The 23,598-nt window shown below is 46.3% G+C and overlaps 1 protein-coding gene across 2 annotated transcripts in view; it reads left to right on the forward strand.

Annotated features, from left to right (window-relative positions):
* Nucleotides 1-242: 242 nt before the first annotated feature.
* GPATCH8 (G-patch domain containing 8) overlaps nt 243-23,598 on the forward strand; it is a 56,186-nt gene continuing 32,830 nt past the window's right edge. The window contains exons 1-2 of one of the 2 annotated variants that reach the window (XM_066336525.1): nt 243-650; nt 15,996-16,070. In XM_066336525.1, coding sequence (XP_066192622.1) covers nt 606-650; nt 15,996-16,070 — 120 coding nt within the window. In that variant the 5' untranslated portion in view covers nt 243-605. Of the gene's footprint in view, nt 651-15,992; nt 16,071-21,796; nt 21,815-23,598 lie in introns of those variants that run through there. The other variant, XM_066336526.1, reaches the window with a different exon arrangement.

The following is a 23,598-nucleotide window of genomic DNA, read 5'->3' on the forward strand; positions in this document are numbered from 1 at the left end:
TCCCATTGGTTCGGGTGGGAGAGCGGGAAGGCTGAAGCACTCTCCGTTCTCCGGGCCGAGCCCTCGGCGTATGACGCCTTTACACATGCGCGGAACAAGGGGGCGGGAAAGGGAGCCCCGCGCCGCGCTGCAGCTCGCGCTCTAATTGGCTGCTAGGCACGCGCGTGCGCTGCTCGCGCCCTCATTGGTTGTTGGATGCGCGCGTGTCGCCGCTTGCGTCCTCATTGGCCACCGAGGCGCGCATGCGCGCTGCCATCTGCAGTCAGATGCGCAGCGAGGTTCGGCGGGACGTGACCTGTCCCGCGGCGGAGGCCCGAGGGCGCGGTCGGCCGTGCGAGCTGGTTTTGCCCCCTTGGTGTGCCAGCCCCCGGTGCGCCGCTGTCTCCGGGCCGGTCCTGCCGCCGCCGCCCCGCCGGGTGCCGCTGCAGCAACCACTCCGCTCCGCGCGGTGGCGCCGCCGTGAGGGACCGCCTCGTTACCGATCACGTGATCGTGGTTGCGGTGCACGTGACCGGTGGGCGGCGCATGCGCGGTGCGGCGGGGGCGGTGCAGGCGGGCGGCGCTGAGGGCGGAGGCGGTGGCGGCTGGAGCGGGGCCGGCGTGAAATGGCGGACAGGTTCTCCCGCTTCAACGAGGACAGGGATTTCCAGGTATTTCCTTCGCGCTGCCCCGCGCGGCCGCGGCCCTTTACGGAAGACTCCGCCGCCTTCCCCTCTCCCCCTCCCTCCCCCAACACTCGGGCTTTGTGTGCGGGCCCGGCGCTGCGCCGCGGCGAGGGGCGGCACTGAGGGCAACGAGGGGGGTCGGGGCCGGCTCTCAAGATGACCCGCGGCAGGAGAGAGCGGCCCGGGCACGGTGGGCAGCGGGCAGCGTGTTGTGACGGCGGCGGTGAGGGGCTGATCCCGCAGGGGGACCCGGCGGGGGAGGCAGTGAGGGGGTCAACCCTTCACCAGTGATGGGACCGACCACCCCCCGTGCGGGGTTGGGCCCCTCCCTGGTGAGGGAAGCAGCCCCGCGATGAGGGGATCACCCGCCGTACGGTGAGCGCTCTGAGCACTCCCCCCGAGACCCGCACGGCGCCGTCTGAACATCTGCCAGCGACCCCTTCTATGTGGAAAACGCTTCTTCCTTCTCACACCTGCCCCCCCACCCCCCCCGCCAAAACATCAGTATTTCGACGTGATTAACGCCACTGATGCTGTTTGAAAAGGGGTTTAAATAAACAATGGGAAAATTAACGTTGACTCATTAAGCTTGAACAATGACATGTTGTTCTCTGACTTCAGCCCGAGAGAGTCTCGGGGTTATAAAGGAAAACAAAAGGAGCGAGGGTAATGCTGCTCGAGGAGAGCCGTGGATGAGCTGTTCTGCGGGTCCTTGTTTTGGGGCCTTGGCGTTGGAATGGTGCCGTTCATCCTCACTCGGGCCTTTCGCCCAAAGACCTGGGAGGGTTTTTATATTGTGGAGCTTGTGTAATTCTGCTTAATCTGGAATTAAGGTGCAGTCTTGGAAGCAGTCAGGACGTCCAGGAGTGACTCATTTATGTTGCTTCTAAGGGGTGCACGCTTCAAAAATTGTTGCTTAACTGTGTTAGAAACACACAAGAAAATAAATGCAGGCGTCGTTATGTGCAGTGTAGGCATCGCCTGCTCTGAGGATGGAGGTTTGGCTCCTGCCACAGCCCCAAACATCGGCTCGTTTGCATCCTACATTTCCTTCAATGAAGAAATGAGCCGTAATTAACACTGAAGTAGTCTGATTTGGCTTTGAAGTTTGTGTTTCAGGAAGTGGAGCGAGCAAGATCTTGGGCTTGAAAACACATTTCTTGTAATTCTTTGGTAAGGGGTGATGCAGAACCTAAACCAAGTCAGGTACTGTGGCTGTGTCCAGGGAATGGACACAGTCGTGTACACATTTGCCTTTGGGTGTCCTTGTTCCTGTCCCTTTGTGGGGAAACCCCATGGCAAGAAAAATAATTGTAGTGGCAAAACCTGTTACTGTGTCGTGGCTCTGGGCACGCAGGGGACTGTGTGGTGATGTCAGGGAGAAAACTTGGCTCTATTACCTGATCCCAAGATCTTGGAAGCTGCTGAGTGTGCTTGGGGACAATAACTCAAGTCACAACCCTGTTTCCCCTTGACTTTAAAAAAGGGCACTCTTCTAATTTGGGATTTATCTGTGCTAAGTACCAGGCTTTCCTTGTCTTTCCCACAGACTAGAGGGAAAAACAAAAAGAGAGGGTTTGGTGTTATGGAAGGGTCACTGCTCTGTTCTTCCCTGTCTGAAAATATGCCAGGGAGAAGAGAGAAAATTTATTTTGTATTAAAGCTTCCTGTGAGGGGAAAGTGGAATTGGTCCCTCGGGAAGAGCAGTTTAGAGCTGGTTGAGGCTGGGGAGGACTGAAGGTGAAAACAGTGAGCTGTGGAAGAGATGATTCGAGGGGGACTGGAACAAGGTCACTCTGAATTTTAGGAGGCAAGGGCCTGTGCACCTACCCCTGACAGATGGGCAGTCTGACAGTTTTTCCAAAGTGTATTGACTGAGGAAAGCTTTTTGATGAAGAAGAAGGAAAAATGAGGTTCAAAGTCACTTTCAGGGAAGACTTCTGCATTTTCTTCTCCATATTGAGACAGAGATTGCTTGAGCTGTAGCATGGGTGTGGAATACAGGAAATGCTTGCTGTGCTGGGTATTTACAGGGCTGCTGTGGCCATAGGTAAAAATACACCTTCCTGTGCCTCTGTAGAAAATCCTGGTCTGCAAATATGCAAAATCAGGAGTGTTTATCTGTGTTAGGGATGCCCTTTTCACACAGTTTTAGTTCTTTGTCAGTTGAAATTTGTGTCCTTGGAGCAGGTGTGACTCTGGATGCAATCCTGTGTCCCTGCCAGGCTGGTGAGTCCCGGGGAGCATGGCCAGAGGGAGACAGGCTCTAAAATTACACAGCTTGATCAGGGATGGAGGGAGGCTGTGGGGGGCTCTCGGATTTTGTTCTGGGGTGATCTGCTTGTGATCTCCTCAAAGTGAAAGGATGTGTAGCAGTTGGAGAGAGAAACAAAAGGTCGGGAGTAAAGAGTATAGGTCGAAGGAACCTTTTAGCTGTTTGGAAGAAAGGCAAATATCTTGGGATTAGTGATGTGGCTAATGGAAAAGTCACTGGATAAAAAAAAGTATTTCAGACTTCTCATTATTGTTATCAGCTGCTTTTCTGGAGAGAAGCTGGAAAGAGTCTGGGTTGGGAGGATCAGTTTGGCAAGAGTGCAAGCTGAGCACAGTAGGCAGGGGAGAGCTGGCAGTGCAGGGTTAGCAGAGGTGATCCTTGGGTTTCTGAGCTTCTGATGTGCTGGAGAAAAGTGGATTAAAGGTGAGATCTACTGGGAGCTGTTCTTCCCTCCCCTGTGCCTGACGGAGGAAAGATCAGTGCTATCAGAGGGGGTAGGAATGGAAACATACAGCACTCAGGAAAATCAGCAAGGAAGGACCTAAATCAACTGGGAAGGAGAAAGTATCCGTGGTCTGAAGAGCATGGAAAGGTGCTGAGGGGAGAAGGGTTATTGGGCAGAGGGATCAGCTGAGAACTGGAGAGATAAGAGGAAGTGAGGGATCTTCCCATAACTGCAGCCACAGTGATGTGGTGGGTGTGAAGAGCGCTGCAGGAGGAGTGATGCTTCTCCCAGAGTTGTAGGGAGCCCTATAGAAAAGAGTGGCTTGTGTAAGGATAAGAAATCATGTATCCCTAAGGATGAAGGTTGTGGTGTGGAGGGAGATGAGAAAGATTGTATACACTGAAACTGTTGTGACTCCTCTCTGTGTTTTGGTGGAAGGAACCTTGAAGCTGAGGGTGATTTGGAAGTTGAAATTGCCGAAGGAGCAGGAACGGCACTGGAGGATATCACTGCAGTGAGCTGATTAGGCAGCCCTTGGGTTTTTCTCACAGGATTGTTGTGCTGTTGCTGTGCTCTGTAGCTTTAGAAGCCACACTAAAGGCTTAGATCTTCTTCTCTTTTTGCTTTAAGCCCTGAAACCTTAGAGAAACTTGGAAAGCCCCTGTTTTTGAGTGTACTTTGCAGGTGCTGAACCTAAGGGCAGCTCCACAGAAAGGCCTTGAGCTGTGCTCTGCCTGTCATGGGAGGTCTTTCCCTCACCAGGTCAGCACAGGGCTTCATTTGGGAGCCTTGGACAGGGAAATGGATTAGTGGGAGAGAAGGGATATCCCTGACCTTCCTTCTGTTGCCTCTTTTCTAGGCTCTGCACTGGCAGGTGAAGTCTTGGGTGGTACATTTAAATAAATCCCAACCTTTTACTGTTTTCCATCCAGGAGAGGTTATTTTTGGGTTTCTGACAGGCTTAGTTCTTGGGGTGAAGGATTGGAGAGCTTGTCTGTCGCAGGGTTTGTCACTTGTCTGTACCACTGTCCCCTGGACTGATGGGCTTCCCTGGCAGAGACAAATGGGAGCCACCATAACTTTGAGGAATTCTGAACAATAGCTGTAGATGATGCTAGCAAAATATTGTAGGAGCATTAATGAAAGCTGTATGAACCTATGAAACTGCTGCAAAAAGTAAATGTATTTTTTAGTGCTATTTTTGCATTTGCAATGATTTTATTCTGCAGATTAGGTATGCAAGCTCAAAGAATAAATATCGTGGATGTCTCTCTTGCTGAAATCCAGTGGAACCCCCGCTTACTCCCAGATGTTGAGAAGATGTTTTCTTGCTGCATTTTTTCTCCTTTTCATTGTTGAAGCAGAAATATTACCAGCCATATGTGTCTATGTGTACAATAATTTCCTCTTCCTACGTACATTGCACTTACTGGCATCATTAGCCAGACGGAACACAGGCTGTTCTGTCTCTTGGTTTTTTGGTGTTGTGTAGTCTGTGCAATGGAATAACACTTCCACCCAGCAGGAAGAACCATGCCTGGTTTTCCCTGCTGGGTGAAAGTGTGACCAGTCTGAATCTCAGCTCGGGTATTCCTGTTAATTCCAAGAAGATAGTGGGTTTTTTTCTTTCCCTCCACAAAAGATATGAAGAGCTAAGCCAGCACATCACTGTGCTTCTGGCCCTGTCCGCTTCCAGCAGGTTGAGCTGAGTGCTGCTGGCAGGGGGATTTTATGCTTTTTAATTGGCAGAATGTCAGGGATAAGTTCTGTTCCCAAGCAGCTTAGGCAGCGCTTTACTGGACAGCTGGGCCAGCAGCGAGGAGGTTTAGAATCCATCCTTAATGAGTGTGGCCATGGCTGCAGCCTCACTTCACTTCCCAGGTGCTGCCTAAGGGAAGTGCATTTGATTTTCATGTCCTTCTGCAGGGCCAGCTGCTCGGGGCGATGTGGCACTGGGAGCTGATGGCTGTGGTCTGCTCTGCAGAGAGATAAAGAGGGTCATTTTCTCTGCCTGCCTTTACTAATTGGGAAAAGAAAAACTTAATGTGGGGGAACGAGGATTGGAATCTCTGCAAAATCTGTTACGCTGAGCTTTCAGCTGATCCAAGATCCTGGGGTGTGAGTTTGTCTTTGGCCAGAGTAGCTGCAAACAGTCAGGAGGCAGCCTGTGCCTCTTCATGGAGTGTTTTCTCACTGAAGAATTAGTCTGAGATTCTAGAAGATCTGTTAGAATTGTTTAGAGATCTTAATTTAAATTATCATTCGATTCGGGTTATATTTCTGGTATGGGTCCAGCACAGGAAGAATACAGCTCTTACCTCCCTGGCAGGATGTTCTGACCTCTCAGTTGGGCAAAGCAGGAACAGCAGAACGGTGACTGATTTTTTTTTTTTAACCTCCCTGTGTGAGCCAGGAGGGCAGGAGAATTCTGGGGGAAAATGTGTTCTAAAGTAGATCAAGTAATATTTGTTCCAGTTTTAGAAGTAGTGGGGTCTGAACTTTAGTGTGGATTTCTGGGGCTCACGTGGTGAGGTAATTTTGTATAGACCTTTCCTGTCTTGGTTATGCCTTCCCCCAGTCTGTGTTGTCACTTCTCTCCTACAGTGATGTTCTCCATTGCCGAGACCGAGTGAATGGGAAAGAAAACACTTTATCCTAAAGTCCCACAAGCCATTGCTGAGCTACCTCAGCTTCTTCTGAGTCACCCCACCTAAGACAAAACCCACCCCTCTAACCAGGCTCCTGCCACCCGGTGTGTGGGAATGTGGAGCTCCAGGAGCTCATGTGCTAAAAAGCATTGCTGCAATTCTAGGGCAGCCCTTCCTCAGTTGACAGAAGCTTTTCTCCTACTGGATGGATTTAAACCTGTAGTAATTCTTGCTACTTTCTCCTTTCAGGCAGCTCTCTGGGCAGTTAATTTGAGATTTTGACCACTGACAGTTTTAAAGCCAGAAGTTAATATCAGGATACTGGCTTTAAATATCCAGGTATCACTTAGGTTTCAATTCCCATTGTTTGATCCAGTTCTGAATCGAGGAGTTTGTGTTTGGCTGCAGTGTCTCTCCCTTGAAGACAACTGGTGATGGGGAACATTTTCCTTTGTAGATGGTTCTGGTAGTTTAGTCATTGCGAGCTGCATTTTCCTTGGTTTTTCTTCTAGATTTTCGTTATTTTCAGCTCTTAGCTAAGCTTTGTGTCTTTCCATGCTGTGCCAAAGCACATACTGCTGCTCTGTGTCCTCTTACATGAGGACATATACAGCATTTCTGCTCAATCTTAGCTTCTTCTGAGAGCCTTAATGGCTCTGAATTCTGTTACTGTTCTCCTTTGTGTTGTTACTACTTTCTGGCTCCTAAGTCCTCCACACTTGTGACTAGAAAACTTGCTCAGAGGAGTCTAGAGCAGACTCTTACCTGGTTTAACATACTGAGATAAACGTATTTTTAGTGAGAAATAAACATCTATTTACTACTTTCTTCTTGTTTGCTGTTCCTTTGTTACACACCCTTGGACTGGTTTTTTATCCTTTCTGCTACCGTGTTGCGTGAGGAGGTTTTAACTGGGATTTCTCAGCCTGCTGGGTGCAGCCCTGTGCTGTGGCTGTGTTTGTACAGGGCTCTGTGAAAGCAGACATGGTGTTAGGGAGTTGAAGCCACTCTTACACGGGTCAGGTTGCTCTGTACAAACATGTCCTCACTGTTGCTCCCTATTTCTTGGGCTGCCTGATCTGCAAACTGAGCTGCCAGATGCTCTGTTTCCTCTGATCATTGGTAACAGTGCTGAATGGAGTTTGAATCCTGTTAATGTGCTCCTGAGGGAGATTTTCTATGAGATTTTGGTTTAGAAACAATTCTTTATCAAGTCAGACATCATAGTAAGAAAGAAAAGGCAGATATTATTATGGAAGCTTGGAAGTTCATAGTGGTAAATAGATTACACCCTAAATATTACATACTTAGCACCCTGTCCCACCAGGGTGATTTCTCTTTGCCTTGTACTATCTGCTGTGTCACACACGGGAGGGAAGGGGTGGCATCTGGAGGGGGCTGGACAGGAGAGGCTGGTCAGTGTGAACCTCGTGAAGTTCAGTAAGGGCAAGTGCACAGTCCTGCACCTGGGGCAGGCCAATTCCAAGCACAAATCCAGGCTGGGGCAGAATGGATTGAAAGCAGCTCTGAGGAGAAGGACGGGGGGTATTGTTTGATGAGAAGTTCAGTGACTCAGCTGTGTGTACTTGCAGCCCAGGAACCAGCCATGGGCAGGAGATGAGGGGGGAATTCTGCCCTGCTCAGGTGACACCCCACCTGCAGAGCTGCCTCCAGCCCTGGGGTCCCCAGCACAGAAAGGACATGCAGCTGCTGGAGCATGTCCAGAGGAGGCCACAAAGATGCTCTAAGGGCTGGAGCCAGGCTGGGAGAGCTGGGGGTGTTCATCTGGAGAAGAAGCCTCCAGGGAGAGCTCAGAGCCCTTCCAGGGCCTAAAGAGGCTCCAGGGGAGCTGGAGAGGGACTGGGGACAGAGGGACAGGACAAGGGGGAATGGCTTCCCACTGACAAAGAGCAGGGTTAGATGGGATGCTGGGAAGGAATTCCTCCCTGTGAGGATGATGAGACCCTGGCACAGGTTGCCAGAGAAGCTGAGGCTGCCCCTGGATCCCTGGAAGTGTCCAAGGGCAGGTGGAGCAGCCTGGGACAGTGGAAGGTGTCCTGTCCATCCCCTGGAAGGGATGGAACAAGATCATCTTGAAGGTTTCTTTGCCATCCAGCCCCTTCCATGATTCTTTCTTTGTTTGAAGGTTCTGGTTAGCCATGAAGGTGTGGGTGCTAGAAGCTGCAGCAACTTCTGCATCCAGGGCCCGTTAAACATGGCAAAGAGAAAATTGTGTGAGTGAGGCCAGTGCTGGCTCTTGGATTGAGCTTGCTGGAGGACTGCAGAGCATCCCTTGTGTGCTGGAACAGATCCACAGCTGGTGTTGGTGCAGCAGAAGGAATCTGAAAGACATGAAATTGTTCTTGTTCGGTGCCAAAGTATGCAAAGCAGAGACCTGCCTCTGGCTCCCACTCCTTGTGTGGTACAAGCTGTTTATCTCTGAGCTGTAGAACATGTTTTTATTTAGACAGCTCTAAGTGGGTATTTATATGCACGTTTTCCTGGTTTAAACCTCTTGACCTGTGACTAGTCTGAAATGTGTTCTGCTGAGTGAGTTTTCAGTGTTTTTGGATTTAGCAGGGATAGTTTTGTCAAAATTAGTTTTTAGTTTGGTAAACAAAAGGTACCGTCAACTTCTCTATGTGCAATTCCAAGGTGCTTCTTTCAAACCATGCCAATTTAAATTCATCTCTGAGTCTCAAGTGATTGCTTTTGTTGTATTGACTTGAGAGGATTTTCCTGTTAAGTACTCTCAGAATAATTGATGTATGCATTTGCTGAAAATGAGGTTTTGCTGCAGCTTTCACAAGATGTTGACTGTAAATATTCAGCTGTTTCTGGGGGTGTGCAGATGTGCCATGTCCGTACTTCCTACTTGTATTGCAGGGAAAGGTCTGGGAAAGCAATTCCTAACGTGGAGGGTGGTGAGAATGTGTTTTTTGGGAATGCTTCACCTCTGTGTTGCTAGGAAAGAATCTGTGGGGTTTGTTGTGTCTTTGCAAACACTACAGGGAATAACAGGAAAAAGGATAATTTTGTTCTGGGAAGCATTAACAAAGGCTTTTCAGGTGCCAATACAAAGTTGCTTTTGTATTGCTTTTTATAGCTTTGAGAACCCATGTGTCTTTTAAAATTATCCAGGAAAGTTTCCAGGATTGGATGGAGCAGTCTCCTAGGTGCATGTTGATATTAAAAATATATTTTTTTCTGACTGCATAATGAATATTCAGAAAACACTGTAAGCTACACTTTCCTGGAGTTGTTTTTGAGTTCTTTGGGTGGATTTCTAAACGTCAACATGGTTGTCTGCATCAATTACGTTTTGGAGCCCTTCCATGGTATAGAGTCATCAGGCCCTGCCGAGCTGCAAAGGGCAGCCTGAATTACTGCTGTGATCTGCAGTCAGCCTGCGTAGGGAGGTGTGGATCTTGCAGAGGTATTAGAAACCCGTTACATTTTGATTGTGTATAATAAACACAACGATCAGTCATGGAGAGCTGCATTTGGATTTAACGCCTTCCTTCCCCCGTTGGTGTTGGCTGAAACTCGCCGTGAGATCAGTGGTGATGTTGGTGACAGAGCCCCACAAATAAATCAGAGCACTGGCAGACCTTGGCACTTGTACCTCTTGTATCTCATCCATGCCTGGGATGAGTTTTTATCCTGCCTGTCCCACACGTGTCACTGGAGCTGCAGGTGGTGGGTGTCTCACCCTCAGGCCTCGTGCAGAGAAGTGAAACCAGCGTGTCTGGGAACAGCTGCCCGAAAGGAAAGGTTTGTCAAAAGAGAACTAAATACCAAATGAGTGTTGATGGTGGTTTGCTGAAATTCCTGGTCTTTGGGTCAGGCAAGAGGCTGGTGCTCCATCAGGGCCTTAGCAGAGCAATGCCTGAGCCTCTTGGCAGCTGTGCTGGTGCTGGCCAGGCAGCATTCAGCCAGGTGTCCTGCATATGGGATGTTTGCAGGAGTGTTGGGAGCCAGCTTTGGGAAAAGCAGATGGATATGAGGGTGCCTTATCTGTCTAAAGATTCTGTAACTGCTGCATCTTTTTTTAAAAAAAGAATTCAGTTTTAACAGGGTATTCGCTTCTGGAATCAGAGGGGTTTTTTCCCTGCTCTGTGGGAGTGCTGTGTGCATGCAGGGAGGGAGGATTTGGCAGGATGGCATTTGCTCCCTTGTGCTCAGATGCTGCTCCAGTTCCCTGTGCTCAGACCTTGTGTCTGTGCTGACCCGTCCCGAGAGGCTGCAGGAAATGTCAGCTGTGCTTCCCAGCCGCAGGAGCAAAACATTCCGGGATCTGCGGCTCACACGGCCTGCCCTGGCTTTATCCACACTAGAAAATGGCTTTTTTTGGGGAGGACTCATTTCTCTTTTTGGATATTCCTGTGCCTCAGCTGCTGTTCGCAGCCTAATGCCTGCAGGGCTTTTGGGAGTGGGGAGTGGGCTTGGTTAAATACTTTCAAGTGATACTTGTGGGTAATAACCATGAATTTTATGGCTTGGCGTAATATTTTTGGAATTTAAGATTTATTGATTGAATTGATGGATAAATAGAATATGAAGAAGTGGTGCTGATTTGCTGTAGTGTTTTAAAATTCCATTTTCTAAGGTAAATGCAATATAAATGTGGGGTTTTTTTCTGAGTCTTTTTCTGGTACTCTCCTAGCGTAAAACTAATTTTTGAATATCTAAGGAGCACACTGCACTCTTTTTGAGTGCAGTTAAGCAGTCATGATCACGCTGTGCTCTTTTCCAGTGCATTTAAGAAATAATAACAGTGAGTATAGTAAGGCTTTTCTACAAAATTGCTTTCTTTAGATTGTTATTGGCGTGATCTCAGGCAGCGGTGTTTCTGAGCGCCTTCCTGAAAATCCAGTAGGGACGTAAATAGATTGTTTCTGCCGTGACGTCTCAGCAGCTGCATTCTGCCCATTCCCTCTGCAGCCGTCCCTGTTTAATGCTCCCAGGCAGAGCCGCAGGGTTTTATGCCAGAATCTTTTCCTATTTTGCTCTATTCGCAGCGTTGAAGGCATTGTCCCTCTGGTTGGAGCAGGCAGTGTTTTCCAATCCTAGGCTCTTGCTTTCTGACTTGTGTTGGGCGTATAACTCACCTTATCCTCTGTGGTGTCAATAACAGCAGGCTGGTGTGATGGGGCTCTGCAGGAGCAGGAGCCCAAGGACAGCTGAGCTGGAGGTGTCCTGAAAGGATCCCCAGCTCCATTGTCCTGCTCCTTTGTGTCCCACTCCCGGCTCCATGTGAGCTCTGTGTCCCCAGCTGCTGGGCTGAAGGCTGCAGCATTTTCTTTGGGAATAATACATGGATAACTTAGGGCTGCTTATCACAGAAACTACTCATTCCCATCAGGAATGGGCACTATATGGAATGTGTTCTGCATGCTGACATCTTAATGCTCGGGTGGATTGCACAGAGCAGTCCAGTAATTAATATCCCGGGAGGTCTGATGGTCCTAAAGCAGTTGAAGTGACTCATCCTTATTTTGTCATTGTGTAGTGCTTTAGGTGACGTAGAAATTCAGGCAGTGCTCATGACCCAGCTCTAGTTTTGGATACGCTCCTTGGGGTGTGAGAGGGACAGAGAGAGTGTATTTTCTTCTGCTTGTCATTGTGAAGGTGCTTTTACAGGGTTCCCCCTCTCAGTGATTCTGTGTGTCTTATGGGCTTTGTGGTGACCCACCTTCATGGAGGGACTTCATGTAGAGGAGAGGATGAATTCTGTGGTACTAAACTGTGATAAATGGACTTTATCAACAATTCATTTCACTTGCATTGAGCGATTTATTTGCAACAGTTCTTGCCACTAAGGATTTTGGGATAAAAGTGTAATTAAGTTCTTAATTTTTTTTTTTTTTTAAATTATGCTGACTGGGTTTGGTTTCATTGCCACAATGTTTGGGACCTTGTAAGTAGGAAAGAAGCAGCAATGCTCTTCCCGTGAGCCATTTACTTGAATTGTCTCAGGAAATGCAGTAGCTCTACTGAGTATAGTCTGGGACAAAATGGCATTTGTCAAGCCGGGGCTCCGAAGTATTTACAGTCCAAAAAAGGGAGAACAAGAGTTGAAATGCTGCATGGAGGCAGCTTTTGTTGGTTGATTTTTCAAATGCCATATTCAGTGTGCGAGAGCTCTAGGAAGGTTTGGCCAAGAGCTTCGAGCAAAGATCAAACAATGGGAAAGTGGAGGAGAGAGCAGAGAACATGTGACTGTGAGTAACCGGAGTGGGTAGAGAGCCAAAGTTCAGATGATACACAAAAATTACAGGGCACAAACATGTTGGCTGCTGGAGACGAATGCACAAGGCAGCCAAGTGGTGTGTGTGGTGTATAATGAGGAGTGTTTGCATTCTGAAGGCTTGTCCTTGCTTCTCACGAAGTAGGAAAATGTACTGAATTTCAGTGAGGTTGTAGGGAAGCACCAGTGTCGGAGCACTCGGTGTAGCATAAAGTGAGAGCAATAAATGCTGCTGAAGTGCTTATCTTACTTGCTGTGCTGTTCCAGGGTGGATGGAGAAGTGTCTGTGAGAAAGGGACAGCGCAACACATCTTGTTTCACAAAGCAGAAGTCAGAGACCCTGATACAAGCAGCTGTAAAATGGAGGGGTGGAGGATGAGGGGGAGGAGGGTGCTGCAGTTAGCCCCAAAATCATTGTCCACGGGAGCAGGTGGAAGCTCTGCTGTTTGCTCCCAGGGCTGGGCATTTACTGCATCTCTGTAACAGTCATACAGGAAGAAGGTTTGGGAATAGGTTTTGAGTAGTGCTGGGTTAATGCAGCTGTTATTTAATGTTCTAGTATCCATGGGGTTGAATCCAAGGGTTTGAATCCTTCTTTTCACATGGAGGTTTTCTCTGAAGTGGGAAGCATCCCTCAAGTCTGCAGAAGATACACTTCAAAATCAAACTGAAACGTGGTCAGTGCTTGGGGTTCGTGTTTGCCAGAAGTGTATTCTCACCAGATCCAGCATTTGGGGTTTAATTAATTGTTGGATTTAAGTATTAAAGTATTTCATGTTCTTCTGCTTCATTGTCTTAAGGTACAGCAAAACAGAAATGTTTTATGGTGCATTTGATGCACCAGGTTGTAGGATTGGAAAAGAGGGGGAAACATGGAATTCCTCCCAACTTGTTCCTTAGCCAGTTCCAGTGATGAGGCAAAGGGACAGACTGTGCTGCCTCCGGATCACCCTGAAGGCAAGCAGCATTGTGATCATAGCTATAGAAGCATTTTTCTCTTACGTGATTAAACATCACTGGGCTGAACCCGCATAAATTCAGCTTCACAATAGCCATCGGATTGTCTGCTTGCCTTTTTCCAGGATGAGCTGCTTTATGGTGGAAGGGAGTTTTTCCTTTATCATTTATTCTAAATATTGATAAATAAAGAGCAGTCTCTGTGATGAGTATTGATTTCAGCTCGGTTTGGATAGTTTGTTATTTTGAAGCCTTGAATTTCCAAGCCTGGAACACCCTCCTGACCCAGGAGCAGGCTGGCAGCATTCCCATGGGACCTATTCTCTGTGCTCCATGGCCTTTTTTTGCCCAGGACTTCCAGCTGACAAGCAGCACCTGCCTCTCTGGGGAAGCTCCAGTTTTAGAATTGCAGCTGTTTGGACCAGGAATAAGTAGAGATGAAGTAGATAATAAATGCCAAAGAACATGAATGCATAAGACAACCCCTAAAATACATGGAGTGGGTAGTGGTGGGATCACCAGAACTTAGAGATAAAGGCTTTGTTTGCTCTTTGTTTCTCTGGCCGTGGCACAGGGAGTGCTCAGCTTTTTGCATAGTTTCAGGGAGGAGATGTTGTTTTAAGCATCGAAAAAGTGACTCGTGAAGCCTCTGAGCAGCAAGGCGTGCTCCCCTCGAACTGGGATTGACCCTTGCCTCGGTAAAAACAGCTTTCAGTGCTTGGCAGGTAGCCCACCAGAGGAGCTGGCAGGAGTATTTAGCTGTTCCAGGTAATTTAGTGGTGTGTGCTGAGCTACCTGCAGGCAGCAGGTGAAAGGAGGCGCAGGGACGTGTCTGGGTTCGTGCTGAGAGGGTTTCAGCTGTTGGTTAACTGAACATTATGTGGGTATAATGTTTTAATAGATGAAGTTTAGCAATGTGTTTTTGCCAGTGTTGGCAGCATGTGCACTCCTGACTGCTGTAGTTCTCTTCTGCACTATTTTTTGGGAGGCTGGGCTGTCCCCCAACCACTGCAGCAGGTTTTTGGTGTGGGCTGCTGGATGCCTCACACACTAAGTCTGTGCATCCACACCATGCTGTCTCTAACAACACCGTGTTGTTAGCCTTCCAAAGCAGTTCAACAACTGCTTGTGCATAGTAAGTTTGCCTTCAGCTTGCTCCTTGAAGGCTGTCCAAAAAAAATAAGGGTGGGGAGTGGATTGCTGCCTGCAGATTAAACCCCAGATTTGCTCTGGAGAGGCCATGGGAAAGACAATGCCTGGGAGCAGAGCATGGACGGGGTGGATTTACCACCAGGGCCTGCAGATGATGGATGGGCTGGAAGTTGGGGCACAGCATCAAGGCACCTTCCCTTGGCACCAGGTTTTAGTCAAGATGTTCCTTTGCAGATTTGCTTTGCTGGATAGGAACACTCCTTCCAGAGGAGTTTTGGAGACTGGTGACTGGCTTGTAATATTCCAGCCATCAGTGTGTTACAACTGTCATTTGCTCTTTGGCATCCTGGCTTCCATTAAAATTCTTGCAGAAGGAAAAGTTGGTATTGGAGGAAGGAGGAGGGTGACAACATGTTTCTCTTGGCAGCAGTGCTGTGTGTTCCTGCTCCAAGGGGTTGTAGATCTGGGATGCAAATAGAACCTGCCAAGGGTTTGGTGTGCACAGAGCAGCCAGAGGTTGCAGTGGCACTGAGGAGGGAATGGGAGCTGACAGCCAAAACGTGGCACCTCCTGGAGTTCCTGTGACACTGGGCAGGCCCTGGCAGTGAAGGAGAGCCCGCTAAAACCACCCCCTTCAGTGGCTTTTGGTCTCACCCCATCTGCAGGAATCTCACTTCTGCTTCTGAGTTTGCAGCTGGAAAGTCCGAGTGTTTCCTTTCCAGATCTGTGCTAGTGACAGTGGATGTGTTGCATCATGGACCTTTTGAACAGCCAAAAATGGTTCACCATGTTTGAAATCTCAGGAATTTGAGGTTTCAGCAACCTCAAATTATGACAGAGCTGCAGTGGAGGTGTTTGTTTTTCCTGAAATGGCCTTTCACTGGTGTGTTCCAGCAGCAACACTTGTTCTGGGGAGCAGAGGTTGCCAATTGTCTTTCTAGCTCAGGAGCCTGCATTCTCAGTATCCACCCAGAAACGTGGGAAGATGCAATTTTTCCAAGGGGGATAGTGGTCAGCTGGCATGGGGGCTGCTGCAGGTCGGGACTAAAGGATGTGTGGTGTGTTGGGGCAGCACTTCCACAGACAGATTGCTGTTCAGATTTGCAGAAAGGGCTGCTCCACACCATGGACCAGCACTGTGGGGACAGGGACAGGTTTCTTTTGGTACTGCTGCGGGGTTTTGTTGGCTTAAGGTGTATGAAATCACATGTATCCTTCAAGCAAATGCCTGGTTCAGGGAAAGCCTTCTGGTGGTGGGACATCCATTCCTGCTGCTCCTTGGTGCATGTGGTTTCCATGCTGGCATTGGTGCTTATGCTCAGTGTTTTCATAGAATTTCTAAGGAAAAAATCCAGAAGCATAATCATTGTAAATGTTTGGCATTTTGCCAACTTTAATAGTTTGTCATCAAATTGACTTAATTTTTAGGGGTTTTTTTTGTCCTTAGAGCTGATACTAAACACAGGCTTGCTTACTATTCAGTGTAAGTTCATTTGTTAGCAAAATTATGTGAAATATAGCACTGTAACCAAACCTGTGTGGACACTAAACTGTCGGAAGTTTGTGCTGTGCTGTGGAACTGACGCAGGTTTTCTCTTTGCAGGGGAATCACTTTGATCAGTATGAAGAGGGGCACCTGGAGATAGAGCAGGCGTCTCTAGACAAGCCCATCGAATCGGTAAGGCCCCCCCCGATCAGCATCGTTCCCTCTGGAATTAGGCCGTGCTCGGATGGTCCTTGATGTGAATGCAGTCAAACCTGATAGCAGTGGGCACCTTGTTGGCAGTGAGGGGTAATTGGTGGTAAACTGCATGCTGACCTTAAGTGGGCCTGGGATTTAATCTTGAAGTAGTCTTAAAACTAAAACCTGAAATTTGAGCCCAGCATGATATTTCAGGAATTATTTAAAATAATACATTCATTCAGAGATATTTATTTTAAGTTTTTGTATTTTTCTTTGAAGAATCACTTTAATTTAAATGTGAACTTGATGGAATAGTATAGTAAAATACATTTTGATCCTTTTTAGTTTATATTTTTGGAAAAGTACCGGTGTGTTTAAAGTGTTAAAATGACACCTGGCAGTATGGAGAGAGGGATCAGTGTTAGTGCAGCAGTCCTTCCCCACAGAGCTGAAACTGCCCTAAGCCATTCTCTAAGGTTGCTTAACCTTGAGTTAGTTGTGAAGACTCCTGCTGTAAGATGGAGAAAAAGTAGGTTTTGTTTAGTTTTAGTTCTTTAAGCTTTTTGGAGCTTTTTTAATTTTTCTCTTTGCAAAGCACCCTCTACTGGTTTTAGGCACAACGGCTTGTTCAGCCTAAGCTGGACCCACGTTTGGCATTTAGCTTTAGCTAAGTCTCATTTGCAGTTTCCTTCAGAAACAAGAAAACTTGTAGTGAATTACCAAGGGATACTTAGTGGTGTTCTGCTTAAGTCTAGATTTTTGTTAAGAAAGCACTTGTCAAGTGTTTCTTTTGCCTGTTAATTGAAGTTAAAGTTTTTCCACCTTAGCCCCTAGAAGAACAAGTGTTAGCCAAAGCCCACTATATATTTTTGTTGGTGTGTAGGTTGGTGTTGTGTGTGTTTGTGTGTGTGTTAGATGTTTACCAAAAATTTACACAACTTGGGGTGTTCGACATTTTTCTTCCGCAGCAGTTGGCCCATATTAGCTAAGCAGCCATGATCTGGTTTGTATTGCACGGTCTGCCTTTTTTAATTTCTTCTCTAGGGTTTCCTTTCCCCTTCTTATTTCTGTTCTTCTGGTCCAGTGAACACTGCATATAGTACCTACTGTCTTAATGTGCTGGCATGATGCTAGATTTAGGCATGGCAGTAATTGATGACGCATGAGATAATGCTGCAGAGATGGGAATTGGTATTCACTGTTCTCCTGAATACTTCAGTCTTACCTTGGGACACGGGGATTTGAATTAAAATGCCAAGCTGAACGGAAATATCACGGGAAATGCGTGTTGATAGCCTACTATGGGCTACACTGGAAATTAGCATTTCAAAATAATTCAAATGCTGCTTACAGACTAGACTGATTACCTGATTTCCAAAAGTGCTTTCCCAAAGAGAGGAATAGAAGTGGTCACAGATTACATCTCTGGTGTTCCAGAGGGAATGATGCCTAGGGAAGTGTGTAAAGCATGAACAGGTACCCTGGGCCCACGTGGGCTCACTGTGCAGCTCTCATCATCCACAGGAGTAATGCTTTGTGCAGTTTGATTAATGCTGAACTTCAGCAGAAAAAATAAATTAAATTATGGCTTTAATGTTTTATTCATGTATGTCTCTCACCATCCAAATGTCAGGACATTTTTAATCTTTACAACTCCTTGGTAGGTACAGTTCAACCTAATTGAAAACTGTTGAATGAAGAGGACAAGAGAATGGCTTATTTTGGGAGGAGAAAGAGTTAAAACCTCAAATAGTTCTTTAAAATCAAGTTTACTCCACTCCTCTTTTTTCTGAAATAAGAGAATCATAGAATCACTGAGGTTGGAAAAGCGCTCACTGAGTCCAGCCAATCCCGTAGCACTGCCAAGGCCACCCCTAACCCGTGTCCCCAGATGCCACATCCCCGTGGCCTGTGAACCCTCATAGGGGTGGTGACTCCAGCGCTTCCCAGGGCAGCCGTGCTGGTGTCAGTCCCAGGATTTCAAAGCTGTGGCTGCTGCACAAGGTGAGGTTTTGGCCTCCTGAACAAGTTTAGTGTCAGAAACAAACTAGTCCCTTGGTCCACATGGTCTTTTTAAAAATACATTGTTGATTTTTAAATTCCTCATTGGGGAAGCAGGAATTACTTTACTGTGTTTCCTGACACCTGTGGAGGTGGTTTTGCTTCAATACTATTAATGATGAGTGGGCTTTTTGAATTGGCAAATTACACACATTACCAGAAGGAACAGTTTCCTTTGCAGAATTCAGTGGGGCACCTCTAGTGGAAGATATTTCACCAGGAAAGGAGTGATCATTCTGCTTTTTTGGCTTTTTTCCCCTTCTGTTTTATGCTGTTTGCTCACCCAGAACCAAAATTGAGAGGGAAGCAGGAAAGACAAATCTATGTTTTAGAACTAGCATACATCTTAAGTATTTCAATATTAACAAATTGGGTTTTAATCCCTAACCAGTTCTCTGTTAGCAGCCCAACTGGCCTTTTCCAAGGAATCTGCTCAGAGTCATGAGTGAGCCTGTGCTTCGTGCTATGGAAGCAGTTTGGGTGGTGAACATCCTGTGTTTATACCCGTGGCAGATCAAAGCACTTCCCAGTTAAAATGTCATTCTTCAGAACCAAGAGTGGATGAGGTGTATTCTCATAAATGTGCTCCTTGCAGCTTCCCTCATCTTAGTGACAGGAAAGTGCTCCAAAGCCTGCAGGTGTTTGGGGGTGCAGGGAGGGTCTCCTGTGCCGTGTCCCTGTGACAGTGCCCCCTGATGTGAGTGACATCCATCTCTGCAGCATTATCTGTTGAGAGGTGCTGACTGTACTGCTACAGCATGCAACTCAAAGGTGGCTGGAAAAATAGGTTTGGGAGTCTACAGATCATTACAATGTTGAAACGTGTCCTCAATTAGCCTACTGGTGGTGTTGTTCCTGTGGAAATCCTGCTGTGTACAGCTTGTTTAGGCCAAAGATGTCTGGACTGAAACATGCGACTCTTAACCAGAGTACATTTATGGAAAACAGAGCTGCCAGGAGCTAGGGATGGACGTGGCCTGAATGAGTGCCAGCTGTTTTCCATTACTAAATTGAAGAAAGTATTTCATATCAATGGACTCTTCAGAGCTACAAATACTGATATTTTTTCCCCCCCACAAGTAACATTTTTTCTTGTTGTGCTTTGAAAGATGCTGCACTTACACTGGCTGTCCATGTCAGTGCAATCACTGGTGTCCTTGAAAAATCAGAGCACTTCACCTTTTTTTTTTTCTAAATTCAAGAAGCTGCATGCATTTGTTTCGGGGCATTTTGAGTGCACTGAGTTCAGGTACTTGAATGGGAAGTCACAAATTACTGCAGCTTTAATAGAATCCAGATTTTCTTCTTCACGTTAATCCTTTATCTCTACTTGTTTATTGAGTCTCTTTGCTGTGAATTCCTGGTTTTCCTCATCCCAGCAGTGCAGATGGAGTAGGAGACAGCGATAGACCCTTAGAGCCCCCAAGGAGCAGCCCTGGCCCCATGCAGACAGTGTCAGGGGTCGACCCACGCCGTCACCGCTGCAGGTTGGAGGCCAGACTGGGAATCACCCACTTCTCCTGGAGCTTGTTAGTTTGTCCTTGTCCTGACTAACAAATGTCCTTTCCCCCTCTCTCTAATGCTGCTCGGTGCCACAAGCAGCGCCTTGAGCCCCCCCGTGTCACGCTGCAGTCGGTGGTGCTTTGGCACCAGGGGCTGTCACAGCCTGACCGAGCCGGAGCCGGGGTTGTGGCACTGGAAATCTGTATGGATCTGTGGACTCCACTAGTTCCAAAGTGTCATTTGATGAGGCTGCTGATTTGACATTTAGCAGCAGCCATATGTGGACAGCGCTATAAATAATGTGCTTCTGGAAGCTGAATGGTGTAGCATTACTATTTGGCTTTTCTCTCTGGTCTTCATTGTGTCATCTGTAGTGAGCTCTAGGTTTTGTTTTGGGAATCTTTTCAACCTCTTGTTTGCATGGGTTCACCCAGTAGCATCCAATCCTTGCTTATAGATTCCTCCATACACAGTCAGCACAGTTTACAATTCACTCAAGAGAGGAATGGTTCCTGTCCGCAATGGGATGAGCAATGGAGTCGTGGGAATCTCATGAAAAACCTGTGCTAGGAAGAACTGGTCATGTGGGTTACATCCCACAGGCATCATCAAACCTTGAGCTTCTTCTACCTATCTTTTGATTGTAAGTTGTTTTTTTTTTTTTTTTTTTTTTTTTTTTTTTTCCTATTGGCCAGGACTTTGATGAGAAATTTGGACTGGGGATATCGTGCTCAGGAATCACTGATCCCCATGGAAAGCAAACAAGGGCATCTTATTAGGGCACAGGATGGGGAACTAGTTAGAGCTGGTGGAGCCCAGTCATTTGGATGAGGTTTTCCCAATCACTTTACTCAGCTCTGTGAAGGTGTGGTGGACTCAGGGCCTTGCATTTCCTACACCTTTGGAAAAGTTCTGCTTTGTCATTAGAGCAGAGCTCTGCATCAGTGCTGCCCAACTCCAGAGCTGGCATTGTCCTACCCAGAGCTGCCAAGCCCTTCTCCCTCCGTGGAGCATTCCACAGCCTGTGCCCACATGGTCCAGGAGAGCTCCCTTGCTCACCCAAACACCTTTTGGGAGACTTATTTTGGCGGCCTCAATAATTTTTATTGTGGTTGTAACAGAAGGAGCTCCCAAATAGCAGAGGAAGAAAGTGGGGACACTCATGTCAGCTCTCTGCTGAGAAATGAGGGGTGTCTTCCTAAGGCTGTGGTGTTTCTCTGGATCATTGCAGCTCTTCTGTAGGAAAACTGCAGCAGTATGCAGCAGTATTGCATCCCTAACAAAAGGAATGACAGTTCTTGACATGCGCAAGAAGCTTGCAGGGAAAAGCCCCATCTCTTGTATATGAAAGTAGCTGTATTTTTACAGAACTTTCACTTAAAAATGCATTTTAAAGAAAAGCTATCAGCTGTTGCAACATTTGTTGTCCCATGTCACATTTTGGTCCCAATATCCCTGGCTACTCCCTAGGCTCTGCAGACAGGCTCTCATTTAGGATCAAGCAAGCCTGGCCTTCCATAATTGAGTTTTTAGGGCAGCATTTGCACTGAAGAGCAGCTCCATCAGTTTGCCTCCATCACAGGTCTGGGTTAGCCATTGGAAAAGGAAGGAGGAGCTAAACATAGCCAGAAAGAAGCAAAGTGATGGCCAGGTCCCAACTTAAAAGTTAATTTTAAATTATTACAGTTGTTCTCCTTATTCGGTGCAACAGAAGATGCTCCATTTCAATTGAGTAGGATCTAAAATTAAGGAGTAGTTCCACTGCACAAACAAACAAATTGAAAAGTTTGTGGGGAGGCGACTCCCTCCTGGGGACTGAGACAGGGCAAATGTTCAGACATAATTCCAATTTATGTCAAACAACTCGGGACCATCCTCTTGAGTGGGTCTGTAAAAGTGGTGCTAATGTGTATAACCTTTCTAAGTTTTTCTTTTTCCCTTTAACATTTGTTTCCCCCTTCACTGTCAGTCACAACACACCGCTCTTGAATCTCCCAGCTGGTCTTGACTTGTTGAATTTATTTTATGCTTTCACTCTTCTTTAATAAATACATTACTTGCAAGCAGTGAATTGAAAACAAAGCAAAAGAAAAAAACTACCATTAGTGATTGGACAGTTTCTTACTTTGTGTTACATTTAACTGTTCTTTTGACAGCCCAGTTTTTAAAGCCAGGTTCGTATGGAAATGCTTTCACTCCACTTGCACTGCTTTTGGAATAGCGTTCTGCTTCATCTGTCTTTATTTTAGTGCATTCATAACACACACAGTCAGCACAATGTCTCATCTCCACTTGGCCAAGACTGCAAAGTACTCCTTGTCCTTTGGATTTTTATTTTTATTTTATTTTTTTTATTCTTTTCTTTTGGAAAACGCAGCCATTTTTGTCAGCAGCGGCTTTTAGATTCAGTGATCCTTTGTCAGGGTAGGGCAATTAGTGCCTTATCCCAAACATATCCCAAGCTGCAGCCCCTGTGCCAGGACGGGGCACTCTGTGGCCATTGGGATTGGTGTGCCTGCAGGTAAGTGTTCCTGTCTTCCCAACAGACAGTCTTCTCCATGGTGCTTGTGGTGGGGATCCATCCTTGGGTTTTTTTTTTGGTTTGATTTTTGGTTTGGTGTTTTTTGTTTTTTGGGTTTTTTTGCATTTAACCTTTCCCCAGAATTTACCTTATGTCTCCTGGTTTAATTTTTTTCTTCCATGTAGCCCTAATTATGTCCTGGGGCAGAGCTGGTAGTGTGGGGAAAATGTACATTATTCCTTGGGAAATACAGGAATACAAAATGTCTGACTTTACTAGGATATCAGAAAGAAAATCCAAAAATGGTACTTGATTACATCTTTTTGAGGAAAAATGTATCCATGCAGCCAATATCTTTGGGAAGGTTGTGCCTTTCAAGCTGGTTCACCAAAGCTGTGCAAACCCTGTGGTTGTCTTCTTCACTGTGGAGTGACAAAACCTACTCTGGTTTCTGTTGATGGCTGTTATTTAATTAAAGAAACCTGTAGCATATAGTTATAATTATTTTTTAGGATTCCATGTACCAGTCAGGACTCTGGAGTCACATCCTGTTATAATTCAGGGTATTTCTCTGATACCTCGGGTTGTGGTTTGCCTGATGATGATGAATAATCAATAAGTTCATATCTGATTTTGATTTTTATTTTTTGTGATTAGAAGGTGAACATGGTCCCAGCCAAGAGTCCTTCTCTGAGGAGCTGGTCACTGCTTGTAACTGGGTGAACTGGTCACTGAGCTGGCAGATTGAGATGGTTCGAGGGTGCTGTGAGTGCTCTGCTCTTTGTCTGGGGGCAGAAACCTTGCATAAAACACAATTTCCACACTGAGCCCTGCTCAGCCCCGTTGCCAAAAGCTGACACTTAATTGCTGCATCAGTACTTTTCCAGTTATTCCAAAATAGCTTTTTTTTAGGAAGATGAGACATTATGCTTATTGTTTCCCCTACATGCACTAATGGTTCCTTGCTGTTAACTTATTGCTAGGCCTGTTTCATTCTAACATCTTAGTATTTTTGTTAGTTTACATGTGAAATGCATCACCCAGTCTGTGCTTGAGCTCATTTTATTTAATTGATTTTATTTTTTTTTTGTTTTACTAACCTCACTGTTTTTTCAGTTTAATATTGGCTGCATGCTAGTTTATATATATATATACATATATTTAAAAAACCCAATCAAGTCTAGCCTGGATTTTGCTCTGATTGTGTTTTGGTTTCTAGTGGTGGGGCAGTCTTGCACTTACAACTTACTCAGTATTATAAAAGCCTGACACACAAACAAAATGACTAAACACATTGTAGATTTTCTTTACAAAAAAAAATCTTAAGTGGTGCTGTCTAGGTGATGGATATGATTGTATAAATAGCTTGATTTTATGCTTTTTACTGTCAATTTTTATTGGTACACTTTATTTTCTCCCACATTGCTTTTTATTTTT

Source organism: Sylvia atricapilla, chromosome 27 (assembly GCF_009819655.1).
Source record: "Sylvia atricapilla isolate bSylAtr1 chromosome 27, bSylAtr1.pri, whole genome shotgun sequence".
NCBI classification, from domain to species: Eukaryota; Metazoa; Chordata; class Aves; order Passeriformes; family Sylviidae; genus Sylvia; species Sylvia atricapilla.